At 37.2% G+C, this 27610-nt stretch overlaps 4 protein-coding genes across 4 annotated transcripts in view; 3 read left to right on the forward strand and 1 right to left on the reverse strand.

Moving 5' to 3' along the window:
* LOC134680290 (transmembrane protein 205) overlaps window positions 1–9889 on the forward strand; it is a 29264-nt gene extending 19375 nt beyond the window's left edge. Inside the window, exons 3-5 of the mRNA XM_063539397.1 lie at window positions 1845–2008; window positions 6149–6271; window positions 7796–9889. Coding sequence (XP_063395467.1) covers window positions 1845–2008; window positions 6149–6271; window positions 7796–7957 — 449 coding nt within the window. The 3' untranslated portion in view covers window positions 7958–9889. The remainder of the gene's footprint in view (window positions 1–1844; window positions 2009–6148; window positions 6272–7795) is intronic.
* The window catches only part of LOC134680285 (bifunctional arginine demethylase and lysyl-hydroxylase PSR), a 359994-nt gene that overhangs the window by 253297 nt on the left and 79087 nt on the right, over window positions 1–27610 (forward strand). The gene's annotated exons all lie outside the window — the stretch shown is intronic.
* On the forward strand, window positions 12269–18756 carry LOC134680267 (protein adenylyltransferase Fic). The gene is made up of 3 exons (XM_063539362.1): window positions 12269–13458; window positions 15001–15198; window positions 16020–18756. Exons 1-3 carry the CDS (start codon window positions 12431–12433, stop codon window positions 16150–16152), a joined length of 1359 nt encoding a protein of 452 aa, XP_063395432.1. The 5' UTR covers window positions 12269–12430; the 3' UTR covers window positions 16153–18756.
* Window positions 19331–27610, reverse strand: part of LOC134680307 (kinesin-like protein Klp10A) — an 82532-nt gene continuing 74252 nt past the window's right edge. The window contains exon 15 of the mRNA XM_063539417.1: window positions 19331–25097. Within this exon, the coding sequence (XP_063395487.1) occupies window positions 24958–25097 (140 nt within the window). The 3' untranslated portion in view covers window positions 19331–24957. The remainder of the gene's footprint in view (window positions 25098–27610) is intronic.

The following is a 27610-nucleotide window of genomic DNA, read 5'->3' on the forward strand; positions in this document are numbered from 1 at the left end:
TTTAAATTACCTATTAGAGAATGTATATTTGTGTTTTTTAACTCGCTTTTAGCTGGAGCCGGAAATGAATATATTTTTTTCCATCTCATCAAAGTGTACCTATTTAATACGTCATCACCACTTTCCGCTTTTTCCTTAGCACACGTGGTCGCCATCGCCACGTCATTTTGTCGTGACTTGTGATAGTTGTGATTGGAAGTCGGAGTATCTTCCAGTACCAGTAGATTAGATATGATATGTATATGATATGTATCGACACAAGTACGACACACAACACAATCTGTTATAGTGGTCGGTCGCGATCAACATGATTCGCAAATTGGCAATGGCAGGGCGTCGACTGGGGGAGACTCTTCCGGGTCCTATTGATATGACCTTTACATTGCCATTACGATACGAGCAAATAATATATTGCGTATCTTAAAATATTATTTTATCGAGTATTATTGAAAGAAAACAAAGAGTTAGGACCTATTTATTAATGCAAGTTAAACTAAATACCTGATAGGTACTTAGCTAAGAGAAGTTAGTACGAAATTAAGATCGTCAAGTGTTTTAAATTATTTTTGAGACAATCCTTAAAAACCTCTTAAAATCTTAAAGCTAGGAATTATTGTTAGAAGTTTTCAAAAGTGCAACTTAAATATGTACACTCTATGATTAGGTATTAAGTAAATAAACTTCCGTTTTCTTGTAAGACCGTTAAAGCTTGTTTGTGTTTGTTTTTCATAAATTGCTAATACCTGCCCATTGCGCAGAATTGACGTTTTGTTTTTTGTTTTCCGGAAGAGAGATAGAAGAGATAGAATTGAAACAAACATGTTTATTTATTTTCAGTCTATTGTACCTAATAGATATCTCTAGTTAAATACGTAGGTACCGCATGATTCAACAACAGTCCGATACTTATTGAATTAATGTTATAAGTAAGTAATTATCACACAAATTTATTGACAATTATATGGGACTATAGGCCGAGACTATAGGTAATTTATGCACGTATGAAACATGTGCTAATTCACATTTAATTATTATGTAATTGGTATGTGCGTGTGTGTATATCGAAATATGCCAGAGCAAAAAAATGTTTTAGCTGTTGTCAATAATTAAGGTTCCCAAGGGATAAGTATTTTGGTTTGTACTACTTGGACTTCGATATTTATTATTACCCTCACGTTTTACGTGGCGTCCAGTCAACTCGTTATTCGTGAAACAAAGTGGTTTGACAGGCCCGTGGGAACAGCGCGAAAACGATTACTCGGAACTAATTTGCACGCCGGATTCAGGTGGCCCTTTTATGTATTTCGAGTATTTCGACTTACGTAATCAGAGTTTGTAAATCGATTATTTCTCGATATTTTTTAAAGCAATTATCACTAATTAAGTAAGTTTTAAGCGATTTAAAGATTTTGTATGGTCTTGAATGGTTTCTTTGCGTAGCGTGTATTAGGTACCGCAATGAAATGAGTACTTATTTATTTAAGTTTTAATAAAATTACCTAATAATTTTAGCATCTGACTTAATTAGAGTTTTTTGCCGTAATTTACACTAATTTGACACATCAGATATCCAATATTTTGGCATTATCTAAGTACCGTAATTTTGATAGGTATATATCATGCGTGTATTATAATTACGATAGTAACTATAGTTAGCTATATATCTGTAGTATATGGCATTTAGGATAAAGCACTTAAGTTCTTGCAAAACCTACATTACGAGTAACAGCAGTCTTGGACCGCTGGCCGGTGTCGCTTGCCTTCTGGAATTACAAATTATAAGCCCTTGCTGCAAACAGCAACACTACATACAATGATAATAACTCTATCTCTTTCTTCCACAGGCATCGTGCTATACTTCAATCTCCCCCGCCACGAGTTCGGGCGCGTGCAGACGGTGCTGTTCCCCGTGTACTACGCCTTCAACGCCTGCGTCAGCCTGGTCGCGCTGTTCGCGTACCTGCGGACGCAGACCATCACGCGGTTCGAGCACGCTAGCTGGATACAGGTGAGGGTTCTTACTTTTTATTTCACCAATCAAGATATCACCATCATTAGCCTTCGAATCAATTATATACATACAAAGCTTTGTCAGGCAGGGCGACGTACTACGTTTTTAAATTTTAAATTAGCCACCATAATCGCCGCAAAACAAATTAATTAAGATATATGGCTGACACAAACTGCGTATATTGTGTCGCTTTTGAATTTACATGACGGTGGAAGTGGGAATATACTACAATGTTGAGTCAATTTCGAAAGACTACAGAAAGCAGAAGGGTAATTATATCGGAGTACGGCTTGCTAAGTAACGCATAACTGCATCGTTCAGACAGCCTGAGTTTGGAACACTACCTATGTATTGGCTTTAGGAAGTCGTATGAGGCATATATCTGCTGTGAGAGTGGTAATTTTCATTTTAACATAGAGCCAATTATTCAAATCGTTAAATGCCATCATAGCTTTCGGCTTAAATCGAACACTGCACTCTTTTACCGTGCTTCCGCCAGATTAAAAGTGCATTGCATATTAAATACTTACCAAATTAAATCTGCATTAACTTTTCAAACACAAGGTCTAAAACGTATCACTTTTAAGAGATAAGACGACAATTAAACCGAGTCCTTTCACCTCACCGCCATTGGCCTTAATTTGCTGACCGATAAAACTGATCGACTGTAATGGAAACTTTCAATTCCGTTATTTATAAATATTATAACAACATTAATAAAGTTATTGCGGATATTAGGTAAGTGACGATGACAAACTCTCCTTACCAAATCTCGGCTTAGTCTATAGGTGACGTCTCCTATTAGTTCATCCACTTCAGTTGAATCGACGTATTTTTATCCGTATTCAAAAAATAGAGGAGGTTCCCAATTCATCACTGATTTTTATTCTTACATAATTAGTTTACTTACATTAATTTTACAAGAGTGCAGTGGATTTTCCTACACTAGTAAATATTCACATGACAACATAAGTGCTTACATGCACATATAATTATTTCTGTCTATATCACGTGCAAGATGAAACTGCTGCAAATAAAAAAAAATCGCCGCAGTAGAAAGTTATTTTACGAATGTATTCTTTACCCTTGTCAGCTAATAAATACGTACGTCCTAAATTACCCCAAAAATCGCAAAATTGTTTGTCTCTGCAATAATAATCAACATTAATGATTATTTCAATGATTTCAACGTACCTAAACAAAACTTTTAATTTTCGTATCTTTTCCAATTTGTTGTGAGATTTCTTGATTTACACAAATAAAGTGCACGAAGTAGCCGCGTGCCCGTTATAACACAAAGACAGATAACGGAAACGGTGATATAATCAGTGATATATCACCTTCGTGATTGCTTTCTTACTGATGACGTCAAACAGGTATAAATAAAACCTCTTCAGTATGACGTACAAAACTTTTTCCATTGTGAAAGTTAAGACTTTTAACATTAACTAAAACTACTGTCTACTTATTTAAGTATATTATTTTTATATACTCCTTGACCGACCTTAGTGTAAAGGTATGTCTTTCTTATATTATAGAGATAGATTCATAGGGCATTAACTCGTTAATCCGTTAATCGTTAATTAACGAAGTTAAGTTTTCGAGTAACGGATTAACTTTTAAGTTAAATTTAAAAACCTGTAACGGACTTGTTAACTTCCGTTAACTTTTCTTAAGTCCGTTAATCGTTAATACAAGTACCTACTCACACCAAGGCCGCGCGCTGCCTCAAATATAACACTAGTATTCCTTCGAGTGCTGCTGTGGAACACCTGTTTTCGGCGGGAAAATATATTTTTCTCCAAAACCGGCGTCGCTATCAGACGACATTTTTAATATGCCCATGTTCATGAAGGGGAATATGCACCTCATGGCAGTTGCTAGCGAATGATATTTTTATTGGCTATGCTATTATTAATTAGTAATGATTACCATGTTAATTAGTAGAATAGTCTTTATTAAAAATCAAAATTTATGATTATTTCTCCTAATTTTATTTCTTATTGCGTATATTTACGATTTTGAGTTAACGATTAACGATTAACTTTAACTCCCGTTAAAACTTTTGAAAAGTAACGTTTTAACGTTTAACGAAGTTAACTTTTTGATTAACGGTGCCCAGCTCTGGATAGATTAGGCTTATTTCCTTGAACGCTATCCGAATTTTAAAATTGATGTTCGAATACCGTTCCTTTTGTCTTTCTTGGGTTATGAGTTGCCTTACCCGCTGAGGTTTTAAGCAGTTTTAACGTTTATTAAATTTTCAACTATATGTTAGTAAGAGAAATAACTTTCAATAAGTACTTGGCTCAAACTAAAGACTAGAAATAGTTCATTAATCAGTCTGATCGTTTTGAAACTATTGACCTTTCAAAAATTGTCTGTAATGCCTCTTAGCAAATTCGCGCTTTTCCAAGGTTTACCTTGTCATATAAGAATGTACATATGTGTAATGACTACTTACATAATATATATATGTGTGTAATATGTCTCACGAAAGTTTAATATCGATGACTACTTACATCTCAATGCACTTAATATTCTTAATACTTATGTACTTTAATGATGTAATGATGATTAGTTCGTTTGCATTCGCAATGATTGATGAATGATGATTCTTTCTATTGTGTTTAAATGTACTCATGTAGCCTTGGATGGTATTATATTACATTTATCACAGACTTAAGATAAACTATAATTTTGAAAGACTATGCAATTAACAACGGTTTTAATAGGTTAGTATCCGCAATTCCGCAGAAGATAATTGAAATAAGGCAGTAGGGCTAAGATGGTCGGTTTTTTATGATCTGTCATCATGTCTGTTACGTTCTAACAAGTACCTATGTAAATGCGAAAGTGACACATAACATGACAAGTGATAAAAATGTAACCATGATACCGCCGCAGCTCCTGATAACGTTCGCAGATCTACCGTTAGATTAGTCTTATTAATAATTACGCTTATTTGTTGCGATATAGCAAGATATTATAATATTTATAATCACTGAATCTAATTGATATTGACCATATGATCTTCTTCGTGATCGTAACCTCATGTTTGAGGGACGTGACTCCTATGGGTTATTCTTCCTACCACTGCTCTCCAGGCCTCTCGATCTTCGGCCATTTGCACGACCATATACGATAGAGCAGTTATATATTGACACATTCCTATTCCTACACAACGAAACCATAAGAATAATTTATCACAAATAGCCTCATTTGGTTGGGTGCGTCTTATAATTTATACCATCATTTGATATAATCTAATTTTAATATTATTCACAATATATAACACACGTTAGGAATATCAACAAAAAATATATGTTTTTAATATATATTGTAGAAATTATCGAATGTACTTCGCATATATTAGTATGTCATATAAAAATTGTATTGGCTAATTATTTTTTGTATAACATACATAACTTATAAGTAGTAATTATTACAAATAAAAATATTTGAAATATCTTATATATAACATAATAATTACATGACATAAATACCTTCTGAATTATACATATGATCAAATAGATATGAAACTAAATGAATACGTTCTGCCGGTTGTTCTATAATGACGCAGGTCTCCGTTAGGTACGACGACGAGCGAAGCGAGGAGGAGTGTTAGGTTGAACTGCGAACAAACAGCGCGCGAGCCGAGCGAGCGAAGCGAGCGTGCCGCGGTAGCGGCCGGCGAAGCGCCAGAACAAAATTCTTCAATGGTTAACTATTTAAGGGATTTTTAGAGTGGTTGTAAGAAATAAATTCTGCAATTGTGCTAGGCGTTTTGAACATTATTATTTATGTTCTTAGATCAACTAACTAATATAGTTTATGATCGTTCGACTATATAATTGTTATGAAAATTAACATTTATAAAATATGAAATTATGTACATTGAATGTTATTCAAACAGGAATTAGACATTTTATCATTATACAATACAGCAATTATACCATGCAAATCTTATACTAAACAAAATTATACAAAGTGTGCATATACATTGTGAATACTATATTAAAAATGTGTATATTTTATATTACTGACCCCATTTGGTTCGTCATACATCGATAAAACGATTATTATCCATTAGTGTTTTATAGGCTGATTCCTGACCTCATTATTTTCTTGTTCTAGTTTGCGCTGCTAACAGCCGTGTTCTTGATAGAGGCGTACGTGCGTCTTCGCCTGGTCAGCCCCATGCTGCGAGCCAAACACATCAAGACTCAGATGGAGGAGGCTGCAGGAGGCGGACAAGAGGTTGGTATTACTAATACATGGCCAAATCAACTATTTGACCGACAGATTTGAGTGTCTCTTGCGTTACTCAAAATTTCTCTGGAGTTACCAAGAATGTAAAGCCATCATTTAAAGGTGAAATTTTAAAACGAAGTTTCAAAGTTGTGGACAGATTTGTGTCGGTCAAATAGTTGATTCGCCCACATTCAACAGTTTATAGTTTGAATTTTTGTATGTTTGTTTTGTTGCTCAAACACGGTCACCTAAAATAACGATTAAACGGATTTAGGGGAAATGAAAATAGTTTAACGATACCTACACGCAAGAGATTGCACGCAGATGCTAGTTTCTAAATTAAAGTGAGAAAAACAAAGCCAAGATTTATTATCAACCGTTGCAAAATAATCCCTGTAATGATTACCTAATTTATTTACCAACTACTGACGTTTGTGTTGGAAAACTAGATAGGATCCAGCTTAAGAAAAGTTTTTCCTAGTTTAAACTACTTACAGGCAATAGAAATGTGTATGTGTGATACACACATACACATGAAGGTCTGGCTTTCGAAGATACCAAAATAATTCATAGTTTAGTCCTCAACGTAGGCTTTCAACGTAGGTACAAAATACGTGTAACCAACTATGAAATCAGCAATACGTTTCGTTATAAAATCAAACGCCTAAAACCTTATGTGAATAAGTGAGTATTGCCAATATAATTACACGTGCCAGTGAAATGGCGATTCAGCGCCATGACAGGTGCATTATTGTGTAAGCAATGAATAGGTATTGTGACAACGGATGAGCAATACCGGCCTCGGATTACAGTATGATCGAATTATGTGGGTGTACACTGACCACCCTATTATTAACCTGTAATTAAATATAGATAAATAATTAAGCTCTTAGTTAATGTCTTAGTTACATAGAGCTGAAAGTCACTTGCCAATGTATACCTACATAATGTTATTTTCGATGCTGCGAACTGTTACTATTATTGCGAACACTTTCCACCCTCTTTACGCCCCGCTTAGAAGATCAGTTTTAGGCACTAACTCTCCAATATGCAGATTATGTAAAATTGCTAATGGTTGCTGTGACAAGGCGGATATGCACTATGACCCACTAAATAAATTTATAACATCTGTCCGAAAATATTTCCTAAAACATAAATAATTAGAAAATAATTTTAATTTAGATATTTCTTTAGTTGTTTACTTATATATGTTTTGCATGCGGTGTTTACCTGTAAGTGATTGTGACATCACTCCCTTCATGTATTAGCTTGTACGTTTTAAATGTATCGATGTCAACAATTGCTGGTGAACCTTAATAAAATAAAATAAAACACCGAAGTTGCGGGCATCTTTTTCTTTTACTCCAATTAAGGCTTAAATCAGAGTGACCGAGAAATGCCCGCAATTTGCGACTTCGGTGTTCGCAGTAGGCCCTCTGAAACAACTTATTAATTAGCTTAAATAGACTACTATATTTATAGGTATATAGCCTAATAATAAATACTAACGTCCGTGTGTTTTTGTTCCAGGTCGGTCGCCTGATCCTGGGCGAGCTGGCTCACTGTCCCCGCTACCTCCGCGTACTCAAGGCCTTCCGCGCCTACCACTCCACAATCGCCATCGGCACCATGCTGACGCTCGGCTGCTCGCTATACTCCACCATGGTGATCGTGGACGCCATGTGCCGCTAGTCCTGGCCTCTGTGATGTCACAGTCACAGTGACCCCACGGACCAACGCAGTCTAGATAACCTGCTAGATTTAAGGAGCAACACTATGTCGAAAGACGCGCTGTCTTGAAAAGCTGACAAGGTGTATGGAAGATCTGGTCACGAAACCAATGGTAACAATTTATAGCTAAGTAGTTACCTATGTAAAAAGTTGTTGCATAATCTTATCTAGCAGGTTCAATATAGTCAGATTGTAGCAAAAATATAATTCAAGTAGATTTGACCGGATTTTCTAAAGTAAAATTTATTCAAATCTACCTCAAAAACCACAAAGTTATAATATAAAGCTACACGTTCAGCGTTTTGATCATAATAAGGAGTAAATGTAGTTTTTACAAAAATATCAGTATTCCTATTAATATGTTTAATTATCTTAAAAAAAGCTGTATAATGAAATGCTTAAAGTCGGTTAAAAATAAATTCATGTTACTGCCAAGCGATGCTTGTGCTTTTGCCAATTATTATTTCGGTACCTAGGTTTTAGTAGGTATTTCATTTACAATTGTATTATTTAAGATTAATTTGTAGTAAAATAATGCAAAGTAGGAAGCGGCTCGGGCTGTGAAATCTTTATTTTGTGTAGATAGGAAATTAACGAATTTGTTTGATGTAGAAGATACTCTAAAGCGCTGGTCGCTCGTAGTTTCAATAAAAGTATGAAAGTTTAGGTCCAAATTGTACGAGTATAGGCTTAAGGCTCATACACTGTGGTTGTGAATTTGCACGTCCACATTTGTGTAGCACGCTTTTAAAATAAAGTTTTTGCGTGCTACATAAATGTAGTCATAAATAGAGATTTAGGTACTGTTCTGATCTTGCCAAGGTCTAAAGGACCTATTTTTTTTTAATGAATTTGCAGCCAGAGCCATCGAAGCTGCTTGATGTGGAAACTCTAGTTGTTCGCTCTCTAATTTCCTGCAGAGTAGTAGGTACTGCCATGAATAGTTGTAAGTGTAGTGAACGTAGTGTAAATTGAGTCAGACCAAGACAAGTCTGCAACGATTTTGATAGCACACGCAGTGCAAGTGTTATTTTAAACGTCAAACTGCTATGAAGTATTAACAACACTTGCACTGCGTGTGCTATTAAAATCGTTGCCGACTTATCTTGGTCTAACTAGTGTGTCGGCGAAACTGTGGAGTTGCCAGTGTTGCCACGCTCCTAGTGCGCAGGAAGTTAGGGCTGCAACTACGCGCGATGGCGCCAAAAGCAGTCGCTATTTCGACGTATTTTTGCACTGTCTCAATAAAGCTGTTCATGACTTTCATGGATTTACGAGGTGTATATAAGCGCGATGTGATACAGGGGCAAGGTACGCAATCTCGGTTGACTGCGCGTGTTTGGCGCTTTACGCGATATTTTGTTTTGTATGCGACAGAAAGGTCTAGTCGTGCGAGCGTCACAAGTGACACACACGTCGATTGTGACGCATTGAGCATTTGTATGAAAGTAATTAAAAGACCTTCCCGTAGCTATCAAGCAGCTTAATGAATTAACAGGGGGTTTATTGAATTACAAACTTATTTTTAAAAATAGAGTCACCTTTTACTTTAAGACTGCATGACTCTACATTTACAAATAAGCATTAATTTTATTACTGTTGTAATTTATAGTTAGTTTAAGGTAACTAATGCTAAGGCCTTTACATGTAATTACATTTTGGAAGGCCAGAGCAATAAACTTTAATTGCTAACGATAGGACGTCGTAAAAGCGGTGATTTTATACCTATAAATCACAGGTATACATACTAGAGAAATGCATTATGAAGTATGTAGTATACGCAGTTTCAATCGTTAGTATGTTATTATTAACAATGATCTGAATGTTAGTGTGTAAGTTTTGTTATTTATTTGGGAGACCGAAAAAACTATTCAAATACAAAACTATAGAGAACTTCCTGTGTTATTTATTTCATTCCACGAAACAAAACCCCAGATTCTCCCGTCTCAGATGAAAAGAGTTTGTGAAGATATGAGTATTACCATGTGACACGTATGTTAGATACGTGTCACATGGCAATATCTTCACAAACTCTTTTCATGCTTTTCACATCAGCTATGAGGAAATTAATACCTAAAAAAATACTATGCAAAAAAGAAAAAAAAATCGTGGGCAAGAACAGAGAAGTGCCACTTATGATCCTAGCGGGGAAGAAAAATCCTATCTCCGAATAGGTGATGTAAAATAGTTATTCACGATAGAAGTGCGGAAAAGAGGAAATTCGAAGCGAGTGGCGATAAATTAAAACAGGACCGAAGGGAGTGTTTTAAATCGACATGAGTTGCGAATTACCTATTCGCACGTGTATCGTACAACGTTTTACAGTAGGTACATATGGTCCTTTAAACTTTTGACGTACGCACGAAAAGTGCTATTTCACGCACTAGTGCGGAAAAGTAGGGCCATATAGTAGTGTACCCTATGATGGGCGTGGAACCAGTAATGGGACAAAAAACCACAAATCCTGTAAAATAAGTGTCTAAATGTAGTTTATAAACACTGCCTGTATATTATCATAAATAAGAGTCCTAGAGCTGTTTCAGTTTGAATTTTTATTAAATTTGGTTGTTTTTTAAGAAATTGGCGTCAACCCAAAAGTTGTCGTGTCACTGAAAAAAAATACCACTACGAATTCTTAACAACTTCGCTAAGAGAGGTGAGTTAATTTATTAAATTTTAATTAATTAATACTTGATGAAAACTAGAATGTGTTTTGTTAATTGCATTTACCATGAGATAAGGTATACAACATACTATGTTGTGACTCCACAGATGTAAAAAAAATAGTGGTATTTGGCCCAATCCCATTATAGGAGCTGTAAAACTGCATACCTCCTATAATGGGACAATTTACATAATGATGCTTGCCATGCCATCATTTCATGTTTAAACAATAAAATGTAGTTACGAAATATGTCAACCAGGAGGTATGCTCGGACTTCGGATAAATTAATATCGTTTTTCCAAACTTTCATTTAACTTGCCCTGTTAGTTAGTGTGGGTCAAATCTTGGTAGCCGAGTTTGATCCACTTTCCGATTTCCGATTGAGTTGAAATTTTGTATTCGTAATTAAATATGCAAATCGGATGATAATGCAATATTATGATAACATGGACCAGATCTGATGACCTATTTCAATATTTTATACTGATAGAGCAGTGTCCATTACTGGGGGGCCCATTACTGGAGCTTTGGTGTCCATGACTGGAGAAAAATAACATAGTTTTAATTTGTTAAGTATGTGGAAACTCATTGCAGTATCTTTGATACAACACGCCTAAAACATGAAAGACGGATAGGACTTTCATCTTTCAATACGCTAAGCGGTAGACCATTCACATGTATTAGGGAAATATCACAAATACTCCAAATTCCCTCTTAAATGTCCCATGACTGGTGCTGTTACTATATGTACTGTAAAGGTCAATTCTCCTGTTTCGACATGTGTATTTCCACAGACAAGAACAAAAACATTGTTGCCCACGAAGCACTGTTAGGTAAACAAACGTAACATCAATCGTTTTAAAATACCTAGTGAGGAATTAGGTAGTTACTTAACATTCAGCAGGCTACTTCCTACTGAAAGTTCAATTAAAATCATCTCGATAGGTCATCTTCCTCCTCCCCCTTATTGTCACCTCTATTAGTATTGTCGCCGTTACTCTAATGGTCTAATCATCTAATGCATTTGTCACCCAGATCGTAAGAAATAAATGATTGAATTCATCAAAATCGATTCAGTGGTTTTGACGCTACGGTGGAACACGCGTATTTTACCTACCTAACCTATCTGGGGGCCTAGTCTAGTAGTATCTATGCCAAATGTATGCAACAATTATATTCTTTGTATGATTTAATAAAAGTCTAAAATAAGTATCACATTTTTCCTTTTAAATTTCAAACCATGCTTAACATTGCAGAACTAGCCTGATTGCAAACTCTGCGAATTTACCTAAATATAATCGATAATATAACAACGGTAAAAATTACCTGGTATAGACGACATACGTTGAAAGAGTAATTTGTAAATATTGAGGATTTATGTAACATTAAAAAGTTACAAAACTTTCAAAGAAGCAAGTTTCAAAACTTGAAAAAGTTTAAAAGAATAGTAACTTTTCTATTTCACCGCCATTTTGTCAGTGTTGCTGGTGTTAAATAAGCCAGCGCTATTCGAGTCATTACTTTTTATTTTATTAATTCTACCGCATCCTTTGACTTAAAGTGTTTTTACAAAGCTTGAATAAATTTAATGTCAACAGTTGTCGCTGTCAAAACATTTCTCTGTCATCTGTCATCTAACCATGGAATTACGTGGTTTAACATTATTAGCGCTCTCTAAAAATTTTAGCAATACACGATGCAATCTAAATTCTTCCCAGTGATTGACTCACAGATTTTATCACTCTGCTGTAGATATTTAGTTCAGTGCCATGTTATTCTTAGGTAGGGCGCCGAAGTGCGAAGAAATGAAGTGTAGTGATACGAAATTTTTACACACAAAAATGATTTTAGAAAGGTTTAGAACGGTGTTGATATTGTCTAGTGTGGTGTGTACGTTGGCTGCGGTTGTCTCTTTGCACAAGTTGCTTAATTATGAGGTAAAATTTTCTAAGCCGTTCTTTCCAATACCTATTGGGTTGTATGGAAATTACCTGGAGAAGGTTTCCGAGGATACGCCGCTGCCGTCGGCCAAGTCCAAGGACACCGTGCGAGATGCAGAAGCTGTGGTGTCATTAGCAGCTGCTCTAGAGATGAAGAAACATGGAAAGGCTGACAAAGCTTTAAAACTCTTCCAACACGCGTTTGCACTGTCCCCTAAACACGCAGACGTTTTAAACCACTATGGGGAATTCTTAGAAGACACAAAGAAAGATGTAGTCAGAGCCGACCAACTCTACACATTAGCTTTAAGTAATTATCCAGACCATACAGGGGCTCTGATGAACAGGCAACGCACAGCCAGCATAGTTGAAAACTTAGACAGAGAAATGTTAAGGAAAATAGACGAAAAACGAGATGCACTGTCATCCATACCAGAGAACAACTCTGCTTTGCGGAGAGCTAAGAAAGAGGCTTATTTCCAACACATTTACCACACGGTTGGTATTGAAGGGAACACAATGACATTACAGCAAACAAGGAGTATATTGGAGACTAGAATAGCTGTTTCTGGCAAAAGCATAGATGAGCATAATGAGATTTTAGGTTTAGATGCGGCTATGAAGTATATTAATTCAACATTGCTGTACCGTTTGAGGGATATCACTATGGGGGATATATTGGAGATCCATAAGAGGGTTTTGGGGCATGTGGACCCAGTAGAAGGAGGGCAGTTCAGGCGAACACAGGTTTATGTCGGGGGACACATCCCGCCTGGGCCCTCTGAGATACAGAGGCTGATGCAGCAGTTTTTGGAATGGCTGAACTCTGAAGATGCATTAGACTTACATCCAGTGAGGTAAGTCATTAGATCCAATTATATAATATTATAATAAATATGTGTTTTTCTGTAGAAGTTTAGGTTGGTCACACTCACATTGTCTACTATTCTAATTTTATTATGGATACAACAATTAAATAGAACAGAAAAGTGCCATGTTGATCCCTCCTAGCTGGGAAACAAAATCCATTAAAAGTTGATATGAAAATAACTGAAAACATCTCAGCCGTCTTAAAAAAATCATGAACATAAAATTAAACAAAAAAAATGAATACAATCCATGTGTGGTTTAATAGTTTGAACAATACAACAGTTTGAAATATTACATTTTTCCTTTTTAACAATCAACTTCAGACTGTAATCACTGTGAATAATGAAGACATCAGTCATGGTTCATTGATTTGTTTACTTCACATTGTTGCTTAGGACATAGCATTGTGTAAAAATTTAAGCTAACTTGCTAAAGCAATTTTTTTAAATGGCTTTAGAATATTTTAAGATTTATCAAACTAGGGTCATTTGGTATAACAAGATGTGAGAGATACATGACATTGTGGATGGTATTGACCTCAAACATTGGACTTGCCAGCTGGCAGGCAGCAACATATCTCTGCCTAAATAAACGAGCAGTTCTTGTTTATTTATTTATATGTATATTTATCTCTTTTATTGACTTCGATGAAATTTGCTAAATGGGGGTGATAAATCTATCTACGAGTAGCTAGGTCTTAATCTCTGAGAAAACGCACAGTTTTGAGTTTTTATATGTTTTCCCGGCAAAGCTTGGTCTCACAGATATTCTCTGCCTAAACTAGATAATAGATTGTGGCAAATTGTCACCTTAGCCCTTATATGGAGTTATATATGTCTCTGCCTTAGCATTTTGCCCATGTGTGGTAAAATAATATGTTATGAACTATTAATTAATATAAATTGATTTCTGTTGTTTATTTGAAATTGATTTGGTGCCTTGTTATCAAGACACTTGCTATCTTATTATTATGGATTTCCCACTTGAATAAATAATATGTTTTTCACAATCAGCAAGTGGCAATAGTGGTATTGGTAAATACCTCATGTTTAACAGTTTACATTTAAGTACTTATTGGGATTTATGAGTACCAGGGTAGGAACAAATTAAATATTGTTTACACTGGAATTCATCTTAACTACCGAGCTATAACAAAAAAATCAAACCCGATACCTAGATTACCCTGATCATTTGTTGTTGGTTGATAAACTTTATCAAAACAAAGTGTGTTCCATGTTGATTTATAGAGCCCATTCATGAAATTCCGATAAGCATATATACTGTCATATCAATATACCTAATAAATACAGGAGGATTTTTCCTACACGTTTCTTTAACCGCGAGGGGTTTAACTGGCGCAATACGAGTATTGAACTAGCCAAGATAATCACAATACAATATTTATTTAATACTTCAAGGTAGGTTTACGGCTGGTAAATTAACTGTTAGTTGAATCTTCATCTTATTTAGACCCAATTTCGATACTAACGCGATCATGAAAATACTACCTTAAAATAATACGTTTTCAGATACGCAGCACTAGCGCACTACAAACTAGTCCACATCCACCCCTTCATCGACGGCAACGGACGCACGTCGCGGCTCCTCATGAACCTGCTGCTCATGCAGGCCGGCTTTCCGCCTGTGATCATACCCAAGCAGCACCGGCATCTGTACTACCAGCACCTGCAGACGGCCAACGAGGGCGACGTGAGGCCGTTCGTCAGGTGAGACTAACAATTGAGCTATTATAGGAGAACTAGCATGTTATTGGTCTGTCACCCGTTCACCGATGGTAATTAATGCACGTCGCGGCTCCTCGTGAACCTGCTGCTCATGCAGGCCGGCATCCCGCCTGTGATCATACCCAAGCAGCACCGGCATCTGTACTACCAGCACCTGCAGATGGCCAACGAGGGCGACGTACGGCCGTTTGTCAGGTGAGACTAACAGGAGCCATTTTATGAGAACTAGCATGTTATTGGTCTACCCGCGTTCATCGACGACAAGGATTCACGTCATGGCTCCTCATGAACCTACTGCTCATGCAGGCTGGCTTCCCGCCCGTCATCGTGCCCAAGCAGCACCGTGCAGACGGCGAGCGAGGGCGACGTGAGGCCGTTCGTCAGGTGAGATTAACAGGAGCCATTTTATGAGAACTAGCATGTTATTGGTCTGTCACCCGTTCACCGATGGTAATGAATGCACGTCGCGGCTCCTCGTGAACCTGCTGCTCATGCAGGCCGGCTTCCCGCCTGTGATCATACCCAAGCAGCACCGGCATCTGTACTACCAGCACCTGCAGACGGCCAACGAGGGCGACGTGAGGCCGTTCGTCAGGTGAGACTAACAGTGTAGCCAGTGGCGGATTTGCAGTCTTTGCCGCCCTAAGGCCCCAGGCCCTGTAGCCGCCCCTTTCAAGGCACCCATAATATTGACTACATGTTGAGTTACTTCTATATGTGCGGCTAAAGACCAATGTCAACCTTCGTGCATTCCGACAAGCAAAAAGAACAAACATATCAAAATCTTAATCTTAATTTTCCAGATTCATAGCGCAATGCACGGAGCGCACGCTGAACCTGTACCTGTGGGCGACGAGCGAGTTCTCGCATATGGTGCCGGCCATCGGTGACCCCCACATTCTGGCAGGAGAGCTCGAGATGGAAGACCCGCTGTGATACACTTATATTTACTTTCTGAGCATAAATAGGAGTAAGTTGGATACTTCCCACCACTTTGGATTTTTGACAAATAGAATTTTATTGTTTTATTGACAATGGGAAGTGGCCAATCGCGTGAAATCTTTAGTAGGGCAAACAGAACTTGAAGGCTGCAACTATAGCCATTATAGACGTGTATATATGGGAAGAAAACTTACAAGGCAAGTACCGACTGTTAACTTATTTTCAGTTAAAATTTAACATAGGTACTTACTCAGTGGTTTTCTACTTCTGAATATGATCGCGTAAGTTTGTTATGAACCTATTTCTTAGGTTTGGTTGTATTTTGATTGTGTGGTGTGCTTGTTATGTGAAAAGTGCCCTATCTGATGTAGATACGTTTGACTAGGTAAATCTAGACGTTATTGGGGACTCATAAAAAAGAAGTCCTCAAAAGTTGATACACTGATTAAAAACCAATTCAGTAATAAATAAATCTGGTACAATTTTGTGTGAACTTCGCCGTTACCTATTTATGGCCCGGCCATACATTGTCGGTACCGACTTAGGCAGACATTACTTATCACATTTTGTAATATGGCCCTTGTGTGAAGCTTAAATTGGAACTTGCTTCATAATAATTACTTTATTTACAACCATCACTACTTTGACTACTAAATCACTTGTGTGACGCTTCCAAAACGGGCCTGCTGGCGGGTTCCACTGTGTTAGTTAAATTCTTGTACATTGTAAATATAAAATACTTGTTAAATTTGTGAATGACACAGCATTTAGGTAGGTAAGTTAAGTATTTTTTTTTTGTATTTATCGTATTTTAGTAAATAGATTATTTAACGCACAGTATTTTGAGGTTGCTCAAGGTAGCGTGATTTAAAATTATAATTAGTAATATTGTTTTCTTTTATTTCATGGTCAGTTACTTTTTAGACAATTACGTAGAGTTGTGATGCTTGTACCTATAGTCTAAAACTCGATTGGATCACTTTTAGTATATACCTACCTAGCTATTATCTATACACTTATAATTTAATTTCCAATCATGCATGTAACATTCTCTACCTATTCTAAAAACTTTTGATATCTAGGGGTTAAGAGAGCAAGAGCAAATCATTTTAAACGATATGTTTACATTATTAAAATTTAGACATTGCTGGAGTTAAACTCAAAATCAGGATCTGAATAAGGGCAATGCGGCCAAATCTGTCTACGGCCAACTCTGGCTGTTAGTAGGTGCATGAGCGATTTTTTTAAACATTAATACAAGACAGTGATTGCTTTTAGCTTCAGCAATCAAAAGTGTGCTCTATTGCCTACGGTTGTAAAGTACATATACCTAAGAAAAATTACGTTCGTGTACAGAATTACGGACGTAATTTCACAGACGGAATTGGCCGCATTGACGTTACGCTTCTTACGTGACGCATAATATACTACATAGAAACATATTAATTGTCCTGTAACATTGGTAAGTTAGTTTTAATTTAACCAAAGAATTTATTTTATGTGATTAGGTATAACACATCACGACTATTCTAGTGCGACCTTTTTTTCTGTGATACTGTTCATATATTTATTGGGTTCCCTATGTATTCCCATTATTTATCAATTGTGCGATGTTTTTTTATGGATAAAATATATTAGGCCTTATTGAACAGTTAGCAAAACTAGTCTGCAAAGCTTCGCACTATTGCATAGAAATTTGTATAAAGGGGTGAAACAACTTTTTAGAGAGAGATTAATTATCCATGAGAATAAGAACTCTTAAATGCTGATTTATCAGATTAAATTTGCCAAACATGCATTTGTGCTAAGTATAAATAAGCCATTTGCCTAACAGGTCATCTAAGCATGTTAGCGGAACGTGATACATTTCCTAACAAACTGTATCACTATTGTCCCTTGGACAATAAACAAGTTGATCCATCCATAGGTAGATATCACTAATAGTTTTGCTGACTGTACGTACGGCTTCAGAATGTGGTCTCATTTTTGTAATGACACTATGACTTAAATCATAAGGACTAGCACTGTTGTACTTGCTTCGTATTGAAATGGATATCCATTCTTAACAGTATCTTTGTAACATTATCAAACTGCACAACGGGACTTAATCGCGTATTTAAGTTTTAAGATTTACCTCCGACGTTTCGAGTTTGATAATGTTTAATAATCGTGAAAGTTTAAATCAGTATCTTTGTAAGTTTCGTAAAATATGCTGATACATTTATTCGTTACAGGATTAATAGCAATCTAGTGGTGCTATCCCTTCTGATACTTTATGCGCTTGTTTGGTGTTATTTTTCCATGACGTTATCATTTTCGGCATTTCCCAGGTCTTCCTATTCATTATGAATGTTATTTAACCCTTTATAAGGCAGAGGCGATATATCGACCACATACGCTCAATCAGAAATTCAACCATACTGTTTTAATAATAGGGCTCAAAATCGTTTGCATTAATTGAATATTCAACTTGCTTTTAAAATAGATTTTTGAAATGTAGGCTTCTGATAGCTGCAACAAATTCTGCGATAGCACGTCCCTGTCAACGGGCCTTATAAAGGGTTAAAGCATTTTCATGATACCAGTACAAATTACTAAGTACCTACTTTTCTTATTAAACTAATTTAACTTATAAAATTATTTATTTTATTCTTAGATCCGTATCCTTAACCCCTTTCAAGGCCCCACCGAAGGTTTTCCCAGAAAATCCAAATATATTCCAATTAATCAAGCTTTGATGATTCATTTCAAGACAAGTCACCCGAAAATGCAATCTAATTTGGACCTTAAATCGGAATACGAAAAGTTTAAATTCTAGTGGCACGTACCTATGTGGCCGATAAATCTTAGGTAGGTACTATACCTGGGTTAATACTATTGATTATCCCTTTGACCGCCTTATAACGAAATCTATCTTTGTCGGTACAATTACTACCTACCTCTACATTAAAATCAGAGATGGCAGAGACTACAAAATTTAGTTTTACGGTAGACAGCTGGTTTTATCCATTTGATTTTCTACCACGCAGTTTATTACACTAACACGAAGGAGCGGCGGTGTTAATATTATAGATAGGTAATTTAATTTCAAAGTGCCTTTTCGGTGGTCAAAAGGTTAAGAGGGCCGTATTTCATCCGCAATTTTACAGGGCAAGGAAAATAAAACAGCTGCTTTTCAATTTCGATTAATTTATTATAATGTGCGATGTTAAAATACGTTTATTACAATAAAGCATTGCTCAGGCGGCTGCCTCGTCGTAGCCCGCCGCCGGCGAACAGTCAACGCAAATGTTACAATTAATAATAATTAAAACATGTATAATAATAATAAAGAGAGATTTCGTTCAGTACAATCAAATCGCCGCAACGCAGTGACTCTGATACAGAGTACTGATTTAGTTATTTTTATTTATTAATAAGCACTATCTAATACGATAAGCTATAGGATGACGGACGGCAAGCTGCCGACAATCGTTGAAGTAATCAATCCTTACACCACAGACAAAACATCCTCTAGACTGAGCATAGTCACGCTACCCCCTCTGCCACGCATATGGTAATTTTACTCCATGTTCGAGTCGAAAATGTGTTTGTGTGACGTCCGTGTCTTTGAACGGACCAATCACGGCACTGGACTTCGCTCACCTCTTCCCGCGCACCCCCGCATTTTTGGCATCATCGGTTGCATGAAATAATTGCTCTAAACTCGGTCTAGAGGATTCCTAGTCTATGCCTTACACACACGTAGCAATAAATATGGCTGACATCTACAGCCGTCGGGAGGCCTACCGCGAACATCGACATTCAATTAACTTAACCTGTAGAACGCTAGACGGCAAAGGAATATGCCGTGCCCCGGACGCCAGGCGATCGCAATTATATAAGCTAAATTGAACATTACGGAGTCCCGTGTAAGTCCCTATTGTATTTTGATAACCTGCCACAGCCGACAGTGGCGGTGAAAAGGTTAATATTTAAAAGAGGAAGATGGATGTTCGCAGTAGTTCCCGTGTACAGGAGCCCGCTCCATGTGAAGTAGGTAGCACCCGTTGTAAGAAACCAAAAATATAAGTCTACGATTTTCATGTCAATGGACATAGGCAATGCTAATGAAAACAATTTTGAGATATCCGCTCACAAACAAAAGAAAACCCTGATTTCTGAATATTCGAGTCCAGTTTTACTCTTTTTTTAAGAAAAAAAACTTTTACGCTTTTTATGACATGATACTATTTTTATTCGTAATGTAAAAATAAATTACAGTTACATAGAAAAAGAGAAATCTGTGTGTAGAATTATTTATTGCGTCAGCTCATGTTAAGTAACTCCTTTAAAACATGGCATGGTAGGCCCGGTTGAAAGCTAGATCCTAACGTAGTTAGGACCAGATCCGTTCAGGGCCGTTACGATTGTCTCTACCATGTGTCGGTCCTTCGGGTTGCTATGGCAACCTGCAGGACGCAAGATGAGATATCGGACATCCGACAATTTTGCGTTAACACTAATTCAAACAATTTCAGGATAAAAGTCCTTGGATCTATAGTAGGTTGAATATTTAGCATTTCAGAGATATGTCAGAATTAGTAGGTATAGTTCGTAGATTTCTAATAGAGCCCGACAGCTAATCCTATTGTCTATTGTTAAGTGAAACCACGTGCTACTTACCTGCAAAAAAGAGTCTTAATTATTCTATTTGGCACCTGAGCGCGAGAGTCCAACGCTCAAAAAACCAGTGTATAGGTGCGCTCTCCAATAACGCGCCTTTGTTACGCATCTCGATGACACATTTTAGATTGGTTCTGTAGCGTTCGACTCGCCGGCTCTCAGTAACCGAAGTACTGTACTTTTTATGCAGGTGGTTGTGGCACGTGGCATGAGCGGTTTTACGTAACAATAGACAATAGGATTAGCCGTCGGGCTCTATTAGAAACGTACGAACTATACAGGCCTAAAGCATACGTCCATTCCTTAAGATTTTTGACAAGGTGTATCATAAGTTCTGGTTACTGTACACAAATAAATCATGTACGAACGAGTGGATAGCTATTTTATAAGTATAGAAAAACACAATCCAAGGAGTTTTACCCTGATCCCATAAATACATTCCTTCCCAATCCACACGTACAAAGTACGCTACGGTGCCGTTGTCGTAACAAGGGTAACACTAACACTCCACCCCCATCGCCATACCAAATCGGAACGCCAAAACAAAAGCAACGGAATGAATTTTAACATTACTAAATTCTGTACACAACCATTTACACGTCGATCCCACATTGCATATGGATTTTAGTTCATTTGTTAGGCACAATTAATATACTAGAGCACTGTTTAGAACTACGAAAATAAGATAGATGAGACCAACAATAATGATGTTCATTCGTCTTGTTTTCGTGGTTCCTTAAGACCAGTCTTACGTACTCGGGAGAGTTTTCAACTTAAGTATATATATGATACAATGAGTTAAACAAAAAAATACCGAAACGAATGCAACAACTCTTTCTACAAGTTCATTATTACAGAGTTTTTCTCACTCAAATGCCTCTCACGAATACACAACACCTTTGGGTGCTTAATGTCGTGGTATGATCGAAACACAATGACAATGATATGAATATAATTATTACAATTTAAACAACGATTAATAACAAGCAGAATAAGGCAGCACATAAACGTATACCGTATAAGTCTCCGGCTTGAGCTGGCATATTTCACATTGACAATGTAATATATATTTGTTTGAACTTGATCTGAAAAACGCAATTGAAACGAATGACATTATAAATCGTATTACGACAAAGCACCATTCTAATGCACCAAATTAAGTTGAAATCGTTTTTAGATCAAGCTCTGGACTAATCGTTACTATAATTTCAATTGGAAACGTCACGCAAAACAACCACGGGGCACACTGCTTTGTACTCACCCAATCTCACATTTTAATACGAATATATCTACAATTTTTTCGTCTTCTAGAGAATTCTTTTTCACACATTTTAATCTCAAAAATGTACATTTGTAGTGTGTGTTTTGTTTAAAGGATAATTAATTATAAAATAAAAAAAAAGATAACATGTGATTTACAAACTTATATCGTAATTATTTTAGGCGGGTTAAAAAGAATCCTCATTAAGACTTTAAGAGATAGGCCATTAGATGAGTTAAATGCAAATGAGTAAGTCACTTATGTTAAGAGGAAATATTTTCCATGAACGCACCAGAGAATCTACTCCAAAATTCCAACAATGTTTTCTCTCTTTCTCTTTTGCAAGAAAAGAGATAAAACTCTATTTAGATTTCGGAATAGACACCTAGACCCCAAACCTAGTGAATTTAAATCTACAAGAGCCGCGATTAAATGAGATGATGACGTAGCAGTTTTTGTAGATAACTCTATACATTATACACTAGATCGCGAGTCTTTAACCGATATCATTATATACACAACGCGTATGTGATGTTCGCCGGTTTGTGCTTAAAACACTTACAGTAAACAGTCTATAATTTCAACAACGCGACGGCATCCGTTACGACAATGTCATTGTACACTAACTTGCATACTACCCCTTATCTTCTAAAGCTTTTTAAAACTTTACTACAATCGAAATAAGGTCTATATTTCGAGGGTGCAGTTTATACGAGGTTTAGAAAATAAGAAATATGTATGCTAACGCCAAACTCGAATCTACTCAAACTCTCCCACTCACACTAAGTGCGAATGAAAAGGAGAGAATAATTGACGAAGACTCGATTTTGAAAGTCATTTCTAGGAAGATTCCTGTAACTCGACATTCGAAAATTAAATGGAAGATAAACAGGCCAGCTACTTACATAATGGTAAGATCAGTGCCCTGTTTATCAAAAGCTTGTAACTTGTAATACGAGTGGACGTCCCTTTCTAACAAAAGCTGTCAAAAAGGGACTTCCACTTGTATTACAAGTTACAAGCTTTTCATAAACAGTGCACAAGAGGGACGATAACTGAACAGCCAAGAATCAATTTGACAGCCGATCTCGAAGTTTACGAAATGTACACAAATAAGATACAGTTGAAATTAATTCTAAAATTCACATGTAACAAAACACACGTAAGAAATATAATGAAAATTAAAAAAGGATAATGCAAAAGTTCAAACTGCCAAACTGATGAAAGGACATTCTTCTACCGTCCGACGAGTACAGATAATACATATTTATACACAATGGACAAGATGCCCGCGGCGCCGGCGCAGGCGCGGGCTGAGATCCGAGACATTTGCAACATGACTATATGCATACTGGAGGACGCCATAAGCTTAGTTTGCATTATCCTACAAACTGCGTCAAAATTTGCTAGCCAAAAAACGACCTTGAGGTTTAAGAACTAGAATTGAATTCTGATTGCCAGGTCGATATCGAGTTCGTGGAACTTAAAGCGATAACGTGGAACGGAGGTGACGAAATTCGATGACAGTAGAATGGAATCTTAGTATATTTTGAGAGCTGAGCTGTATAAAGCTCTGAAAAGTTGTCGGGAATTTCTCTCATTTCATGCCAAGAGTTAATGTATTTTTATAAATTAATGCTGATTAATATGATAATGTTCACTGTACTTTTTCATTGTGTTATATTAGGGTAGAATACAAAAATAGACAGTCAGTCAGTCATATGCATGGCAATATTACTAACAGTAAAAAATACTTATAAATTTCAATTTAACACAAAGAAAACGAGCTGAATATAAAATCATAACCCTCCTTTTGCGTTGCCGTAGTCGGGTAAAAAGACATTAGCTTCGAGAAAGTCACCAAGAATCTTAAAATAAACTCATAAACAAAAAAAGCTGTCAGATTCAGTCTCGAACAGCCCTATACAACCCGAATATGCCCAGTCTTAGGTTAGTAGCTAATTGTAACGTTTTGTCAGAGAATTCGTATCATTCTCATAGAAATATTTTCTCACGCAAATATTTTCCCATGATGCTATTACCTTTGGATATCGAAATATGATGAAAGATATTACCTTTAGATATCGAAAACGCGTCCAAATTACCAACAGCAACGCATGAAACCGAACACAGGCCTTATTTTATCTCAATAACGGTTAGGAATAACCAGTCACTATGGTATAAACAGCAAGACACTTAACTGTCCATCGGTGGACCTTATTACAAAAGGCATAAGGTCCACAGATGGTCAGTTAAGGGTGTGGGCGAAGTTATAATCGTTTAAGTCGTACATTTCCATCAAAATGTCAATTAACAGTATTGCTGTTACGACTGACCCAACCCGATCTGATCGCCGGCGCCGCGACTCCGTGCTACCATAAGACACAAGTCGTCGAAAATTCCCAAGAATTTTAAATCACCAGAACATTTCAACAACCTATGAACAGTCCAGGAACTTGTTTTATGTACCGTTTTGTACCTAGTCACAGTGACAAGCAATACGAAGGCCACTACTAGGGAATGCTGGGACTGATTTTGTATGGCGAGAACATGGATTTCTCGGTCCCGTAGCCGTTCTTGTTAAAAAATCAGTACCAGTAATCTTTAGTGCTTACGTAAGGGCTCATTTAGACGATGCGACAACTCGCATGCGGGTTTCATTACATTGCGGTGTTTGTTCGGTCGGTTGAATTGGACGTAACCGACCGTCCGCAGTGTATAACTAAAATCGCATGCAATCGTCTAAATCAGCTCTTATTGTCACCGTAACAAGGTACGAAGGTACGAAACGTTACAGCAAAGTCCCCGACCGTAGCGTATAGACATGTGAGATTAGCCACAACCGTGTGGGGTGTAGACGGGCAGCGTGTAGGCTAGTGGTGCGGCGGCTGCATGCGGCGGCTGATGTGCTCCTCCTGCTGCATCTTGGCGCGGAACTCGGCCACCAGGTCGCGGGACTGCGCCAGCACGGCCAGCTGCTCGTTCAGAAGCTCCTCCCATTGCGTTGCGTATGCTGTGGAATTCATTACATACGTTAAGTTTCTGTTGAGTTATAGCTAAAAATATGGCAATTAAGGTAGTGTTGATATTTGAATATGGCTGATCATTTTAGAACTGTCTTAATTAAATTATGGAAGTGTTAAGTAAAATGATTATATACTATTAATGTTATTAGGAGCATTCCACAGGCTGTCCCGTACAAACGCATTTTATTTCCTGAGTTGCGACTTCTTTTTGGGCATTTAAAGCAGGCGATTATTGTTCTCTGCATATTTTTGACCATTTGTCATAGAAAAGGAAACTCATACCGGGTGTGGCCTGAAACACGAGCAAATAACTAAAACATAGATGGTACTCCTCAAACGGTGATACTTTTGTTCAACAACTTTTAAAAATGATGAAGTATTTAGACTCCCTGTTTTTCGTACAAAATAAATATTATCTTCAATGGACGCCATCGCCACGCCATTATCATTGTGATTGACGTTGCTTGTCACGCCTTAAACATAACAAAATTTGCAATACATTGCGTCTTAGAATAAACTTTAAAGTGTATTAAAATTCATAGCACAAGTTATTTTTAAAAGTCGCTGAACAAATGTTGGTCAGTATGACGAGTACAGCTTACGGTTAAATTTTTTGCTCATATTACAGGCCACACCCGGATACCTGCAAATCTTAGGAAAATACGCGTTTGTACGGGACAAACGGTAGACAATTTCATGGAATGCTCCATTAGCATAATAAAAAGTAAATTTTATTAAAGTTATTTTTAAATCTGCCATCCAAATTAGTTATGATATTTGTAATGTCATGTGATGTTTAATAGGTAATTAATAATTTTACTTTTGGTTCATTTAAACGATAAAGCTTTTCTAATAGGCATTATTTACGTGCTGGACGTATGTACGCAAAAAAACAGCCTAAAACAATACAAAAAACATATACATTACACTTTTTAGTTATAATATTTTAAGTGTCACTGTTTTAGACGTTGAATATCATTCGATAAATAATAGTATTAATACAATATCAAAAATTACTATGTTTTTAGCGGGTGTAATGTAAATATGTATAGTAATTTTTAACATTGTAAGGAAAAAAATATATCCGGTATGAGCGTCAGCGTTGGCGTTACTCTCCGAAGCAATGACCGCGCGAATGAAATTTGTTAAATTTTGAATAATGAATAGACATTGGTTTGCGGACAAAAAAATTATATATTAATTGATAGTATTTTTTTGCACAATCCGTATTCAGTATTTTTTTTATTTAAAAGATATTAAAAGCGCTTAGTTGTATATCAAGTACCATAAGATTCATAAGAACAACTTTGTTTGATTTTTTTTAACTTTAATCTAAACATAATAAACTCCATATCCAAAACACGTCGCTAAATAGTAATTAAGTATACAAAATAACTAGAACAATTAACATTTTAAAAAGTCAAATTATTAAATAAATAGTTGGGACACTGCAGATATGCTCTAGAATAATTTTATCAACGAAGTGAATCTAATAAATTTAATCCATTTCCTATCATTCGAAATTTTTTTTTAGTATTCCCACAATAGGCTGTTATTGCTGATAATATTCGATTGTGTTTTGATCCGCAAACGTCTGTCCCGTTAATGAGCATGACGCGTGTATTGACAGTGCAGACCTAGTTTCAACCGTCGGTTTCGCGCGCCAAGGCCGAGACTCGAGCCCGTACTGGTGGGCCGCAACCGCTTGCGGGCCAAGTACGAGCGCTCTGCAACACCAGTGCACACTACACATGCTTACACATACACACCAACACTACATAAATACACAATACAAGACGAGATACACATACAAGCACAGTATACAACATCGCCGCGTGAGAATACAGCAGAATTTTATAGACAGGTCATACTGTCAACAGCAGAAGTTGCTAAGCGGGTCAAGTGTCCAAATTGTTCAAAATTATCTTGACGCGACTTTATTGTCAGGAGGATAAGTGCGTGTCAAGGTAATTTTGAACACCTCGCCTGCTTAGCAACTTCTGCTGCTGACTGTACATGCCACGCAGATATTAGGCATTTTTAATATACAAACATTTGACTTTATCCTAGATTCTAACATCACCACAGCAATCTTGATTATAGTCTCGCCTCACCTGGGCGATTTGATCCAAATAACAAATTCTTTTGAAATATTTCGGGCAGCAGTAAAGGCTTGGCCACATACAGAGCGCGACGCAGCGCCGCGTCCGCGCCGCGTCCACGCCGCGCGACCGCGGCACATGCTAACAGGTTACCGACGTCAAACAGACTGCGTCCCGCCGGTATCACGCCCCGCTTCTGTCGCGCCCCGCGCCGCGCGGCCCCTTGCGTCCGCGCGGCGCGTGCGCAGCGCTGCGCCGAGCGAACGCGGCGGCCCGCCGCGTCGCGCAAGGTCACATCAGTAGGATCGGACGTTAGGCAGCGAGCGGTGCGCCGCGTTCCCGCGCGGCCGCGCCGCGTTCACGCGCGCCTTGAGGGCGTGTTGAGAGCGTGAGGCCGG

This window comes from Cydia fagiglandana, chromosome 3 (assembly GCF_963556715.1).
Source record: "Cydia fagiglandana chromosome 3, ilCydFagi1.1, whole genome shotgun sequence".
Lineage (NCBI taxonomy): Eukaryota > Metazoa > Arthropoda > Insecta > Lepidoptera > Tortricidae > Cydia > Cydia fagiglandana.

Coding starts and splice junctions, on each gene's coding strand:
- LOC134680267 (XM_063539362.1), top strand. CDS start 12,431: ATGTTATTCTTAGGTAGGGCGCCGAAGTGCGAAGAAATGAAGTGTAGT. Junction 13,459..15,000: donor TTAGACTTACATCCAGTGAG/GTAAGTCATTAG, acceptor ATACGTTTTCAG/ATACGCAGCACTAGCGCACT. Junction 15,199..16,019: donor GACGTGAGGCCGTTCGTCAG/GTGAGACTAACA, acceptor TTAATTTTCCAG/ATTCATAGCGCAATGCACGG.